Source organism: Phaenicophaeus curvirostris, chromosome 8, assembly GCF_032191515.1.
Source record: "Phaenicophaeus curvirostris isolate KB17595 chromosome 8, BPBGC_Pcur_1.0, whole genome shotgun sequence".
Classification (NCBI taxonomy): Eukaryota; Metazoa; Chordata; class Aves; order Cuculiformes; family Cuculidae; genus Phaenicophaeus; species Phaenicophaeus curvirostris.
This window is the reverse complement of record NC_091399.1, coordinates 14,366,958-14,371,861: the sequence shown is the minus strand read 5'-3', so window position 1 is coordinate 14,371,861 and position 4,904 is coordinate 14,366,958. Positions and strand designations below refer to the sequence as shown.

General features: G+C 48.6%; 1 protein-coding gene across 1 annotated transcript; it reads left to right on the top strand.

The window, feature by feature from the left end:
- The first annotated feature begins 292 nt into the window (after positions 1–292).
- ZNF281 (zinc finger protein 281) lies at positions 293–4,497 on the top strand. Its single transcript, XM_069862491.1, has one exon. It carries the CDS (start codon positions 303–305, stop codon positions 2,790–2,792), a length of 2,490 nt encoding a protein of 829 aa, XP_069718592.1. The 5' UTR covers positions 293–302; the 3' UTR covers positions 2,793–4,497.
- The last annotated feature ends 407 nt before the right edge of the window (positions 4,498–4,904 follow it).

The window sequence follows — 4,904 nt, the reverse complement described above, 5'->3', positions numbered from 1 at the left end:
GCGCGCCGCCCCCCGGCGCCCCCCGCCCCCATGGTGCCGCGCGGCGCGCATGCGCGGTGCGGGGCGCAGGGGCTGCTAATTCCATTGTGGAGCGGACGCGGCGTTATTTTTAAGCGGCGGCGGCGGCGGGAGCCGTAAGTGCGGCCCGGGCAGGGCGGGGCGGCGGCGATGCGCCCGGGCGGCGGGCGCGGGGCGGGCGCGGGGCCGCGGCGCTGAGCGGGGCGGCGGGTCCCGCAGCCGCCCCCCCCCCCCCCCCCCATCCCTCCGGGCCGCGCCCGCTCTCGGCCCGCCCTTCCCGGGGGATGAAACTCGGCGGCGGCTTCCTCGGCGGCGGCAAGAGGGCGGCGGCCATGGAGCCCGCGTTCCCCCCCGGGATGGTGATGTTCAACCACCGGCTGCCCCCGGTCACCAGCTTCGCCCGCGCGGCCGCGCCCCCCCCGCCGTGCGCGCTGCCCCCCGAGCCCCCCCCGGCGCAGGACGGCGCCTTCAAGAAGGAGCCGGCGGGCGCCTTCCCCGCCGCCCCCGCGCAGAGGAGCCCCTGGGGCTTCCTGCAGTCCCTGGCGAGCATCAAGCAGGAGAAGCCGAGCGAGCCCGAGGAGGAGCGGCCGCAGCGCTACGGCGGGCTGTTCGCGGCCGAGGACGGGCCCCCCGCGCCCGAGGGCGGCGGGCAGGGCGCGCTGCAGGACCTGGGGCTGCTCCCGCACCTGCCCCCGCAGCGCGACCCGGCCCGGCCCGAGCCCAAGCACGACGCCCAGGTCAAGAAGGCGAAGAGGCCAAAGCCAGAAACTCAGGGAATCAAAGCCAAGCGGAAGCCCGGCGCTTCGTCCAAGCCCCCCCTGGTGGGAGACGGGGACGGCGCCGCCGCGTCCCCCAGTCAGAAACCTCACGTCTGCGAGCACTGCAGCGCTGCCTTCAGGAGCTCCTACCACTTGCGCAGACACGTGCTCATCCACACCGGGGAGAGGCCCTTCCAGTGCGGCCAGTGCAGCATGGGCTTCATCCAGAAGTACTTGCTGCAGCGGCACGAGAAGATCCACAGCAGGGAGAAGCCGTTTGGGTGCGACCAGTGCAGTATGAAGTTCATCCAGAAGTACCACATGGAGAGACACAAGAGGACGCATAGCGGAGAAAAGCCATACAAATGCGACACTTGTCAGCAGTATTTTTCGAGGACTGATAGACTGTTGAAGCACAGAAGAACGTGTGGTGAAGCCATAGGTAAAGCAGGTGCTGGAACGGAGCCTGGATCGTCGAGTAACGTGGGTAGCTTGGCTGCGTTGTCTCAGGGAAATACAAGTTCCTCAAGGAGAAAAAGTAAAGCAAAAAGCGTATCCGCTGAAAACAAAGGAAATAAGTGTAGCGGCAAAGTAACTGAATCTCAAGTTACGAGTAATGTGGCCATGCCAAATTATGCAGTCGATATCCCTATTGTGTCTTCCGGTGGTGGCCTAGTTGGCACAGGCGTAGATGAACTGCAGAAAAAGGTGCCAAAATTGATCCTGAAAAAAGGAAGCAGAAAACAGGCAGACAAAAATTACCTTAATTTTGTGTCGCCGCTGCCAGATATTTTGGGGCAGAAACCACTGTCTGGAAAACAAAGCGGCTCTCTAGGCCTAGGAGCCAATACCGGTGTAGAAACTATTGGCCTTCTCCAAAGTACAGGTGGTAAACCAGGTCAGATAAGTAGCAATTATGATGATGCCATGCAGTTTTCAAAGAAAAGAAGATACCTACAAACTGCAAGCAGTAACAGTGCCTTTTCAATCAATGTCGGACACATGACTTCCCAGCAGTCCGTCATCCAGTCTGCAGGTGTTAGTGTTATGGATAACGAAACTCCGTTGTCTCTTATTGATTCAGCATCTTTAAATAGTGAAATAAAGTCTTGCCACGACAAGTCTGGTATTCCTGATGAAGTCTTACAGAGCCTTTTGGACCAGTACTCTCACAAATCGGAAGGTCAGAAAGAAGATCCTTTCAGCATAACTGAACAGCGTGTGGACTTGCACACCTCGGGAGAACATTCAGAAATGGTTCAGGAAGAAAACTTGAGCCCTAACTCTCAAACAGTTTCGAACGATAAGGCAAGCATGTTGCAAGAATACTCCAAATACCTCCAGCAAGCCTTTGAAAGAACAACCAATAGCACTGGTTTTGCTTTTGGACCCAGCTTCCAGTTCGTTAGCTTGTCTTCGACTCTCCATAACCACACTCTTTTTCAAGACAAACAGATATACACTACGTCTCCGCTTGAGTGTGGCTTCAGCCAATCCGTTACCTCAGTATTGCCGACTGCATTGCCAAAACCTCCATTTGGGATGTTGCTTGGATCTCAGCCAGGCTTCTATTTGTCTGCTTTGGAGGCTACGCATCAACAGTTGACTCCTTCTCAAGAGCTGGATGATCTCATTGATCCGCAGAAAAACTTAGAGACTTCATCTAACTATCAGTCGACATCTCAGAAATTGACTGGCCAGAAGGAACAGAAAAACTTAGAATCCTCAACGAGCTTTCAGATCCCATCTCAGGAGTTAACTAGCCAGATAGATCCTCAGAAGGACGTAGAGCCTAGAGCAACCTACCAGATCGAGAACTTTGCACAAGCGTTTGGTTCTCAGTTTAAGTCGGGCAGCAGGGTGCCAATGACTTTTATCACTAACTCTAATGGGGAAGTGGACCATAGAGTAAGGACTTCAGTGTCAGATTTCTCAGGGTATACAAATATGATGTCTGATGTAAACGAGCCATGTAGTACACGAGTAAAGACCCCAACCAGCCAGAGTTACAGGTAAGGTCCCAGCTGTGACCAGGCTGTGGGGTCTTGTTAATGTAATTTTGTTTTTACTTTGATAACACTGCCATTGGAATGTTTCTACACGGTCCTTTTAAGAATAATGTAACATGCCCTTTCAATGCAACTTTTCATATTTAGTTTACTTTGTTAGTGCGATTTTTTTTTTTTTAGATCAGTTTATTATGGTTTTTAATCAAAAATCAATAGACTAAAATAGTGTTTTTGTTCAAGTGACAATGTTTAGCAGTCGAATTTACATTATGTAGATCATCAGGGAATAGCCCAAAAGTTTAAAATGCAAAAAATTAACTTTGTTCCTAGGACTAAGGTTTATTCTAATTGCTTTACTCTCAGGAAAGTGTAACGAAGCATGGGAATTCTATGCACCAGTAGTGTATTGGAACTTCCAATTCCACAGATAGTGACAAATATATCTCAGCTTTTTGATGAAGGGATCTATCACATTTCAAATTGCTGTCCCTTTTGCCTGGGCTGATCTGAAAGAAGTTTGCTACCTAAATCTTGTTGTTTTTAAAGTACTCCTATTCTTCCAGGTGATGTTCATTCCAGGCAGGTGGAGCAGATATTCTTGGGTCCGTACAGAGGGCCCAGAATGGTAGCTTTAATGTAAACCATAATGTCCCCAGAACTCCTGCTTAAGACTGTAATTCTGTAAAGAGATTCTGCTGACACAAACCGCGAGAACAAAACATGTGCGTCTGGTTCATGTCATTAGAACCCCAACTTGAAACTACAGTCGTAATCCAGATATGCTTTTGGGATACATTATTTATTATACATGGTTCAAAAAAGTCAGTCTCTTGCTCTTCCCCTTTTCCACGTTCTTTTGGTGTGTAAGGTTCCCCTCTTCTTTTGCCCTCCCAGTTCCTCCGGACCTGATACTGGGTTTTCCCTACCCTCTCTTTACATCTTTTATTCCCCTTCTTCCTTCCTCGCTCTCTCCCCAGCGTAATAGCTAGCGTTTAAAAAGAGTTACATTCCAGAAAGTGCATATCCTGTGATGTACTTTCTGATGTCTTATGACATCAGATTATGATCAATAAACACCCACGTTTTAGAATTATGTCGAGGCTTCCACGTACGATAAGAAATAATATACTCCTGATTGTACCTCCAGAGGCCCCTGTCCTGCATCAGGATCAGCTCACCTGCCCCCCTGTGCCCAGCAGCCACCAGTGGCGTTGCTGGGGCTCTTTATGCATGTAGGGGTTTGCAGCAGTTCATCACTGCAGGCTTTTAGGGCCCAAGGCTGCAATTCCATCAAAGGTTTCTGGTGATGGCGTCAACTACAAGAGTAGAACTTGCGTGGCTTGTTAATATCAACAGAACTTTTCTTTGGAATTATTGCCTTACTTTATGTATATTTTGTGGTACATTATTTATTATATGTGAATCCTCATTGATGCCTGTGGAGCCATGGAAACCTAGAAATACTGGTGGCCATTCAAAGCTGCTGAAAGGCAGTGGCACTGCTCTAAACCACTTTTTGCAAATGTATTTTTTGATTAGTTTTTTAATGTAATTTTGGTGATGTTTATGCTGATGGGTTTTTATGTACTCTTGGTGATGTTTCAGTCTTAATGTACTTTCCTGGTGTCAGGAAAGTACCAGTGGTTGTTTGCAGTCTTATTGTGTAATCAGCCTATTACAGGCTTCCATGTATAATAAAGTTATTAACATTGTGCAAGTGTAAAACACTTCTGTTATGAAAGTGGTGTATTATTAAAAGAATTGTTACAAAAATCCTGGGTAATTTCTCCCATTGTCCCTCACCACTAAAAACTCAAACCTGAGCCCGCTTTTATTCTCTTTTACTTAGGTGAACTGTCTTTTTTTTTTTTTTTTTTCCTTACTAATCTAGAGTTTGTTCTCGTAGAATCCATGTAACTCCATTAACTTTTTCTTTATACTTGATTATGTATTTCACCCTATTTCAGTTGAAATAAGCAAACAACAACTGCTCTCAAAACACAGAACCCAGCCTCGTATCAGGGGTGGAATAATCCATAACCACTGTGTTGGCTTTTCCAGTACTGTTTCTTTTGTTTTACAGAGGTTATAATTTACATTCTTTATATTGTGTGTAGTA

What these genes read in the sequence shown, in the direction of transcription:
- ZNF281 (XM_069862491.1), top strand. Translation starts at nt 303, where the DNA reads ATGAAACTCGGCGGCGGCTTCCTCGGCGGCGGCAAGAGGGCGGCGGCC.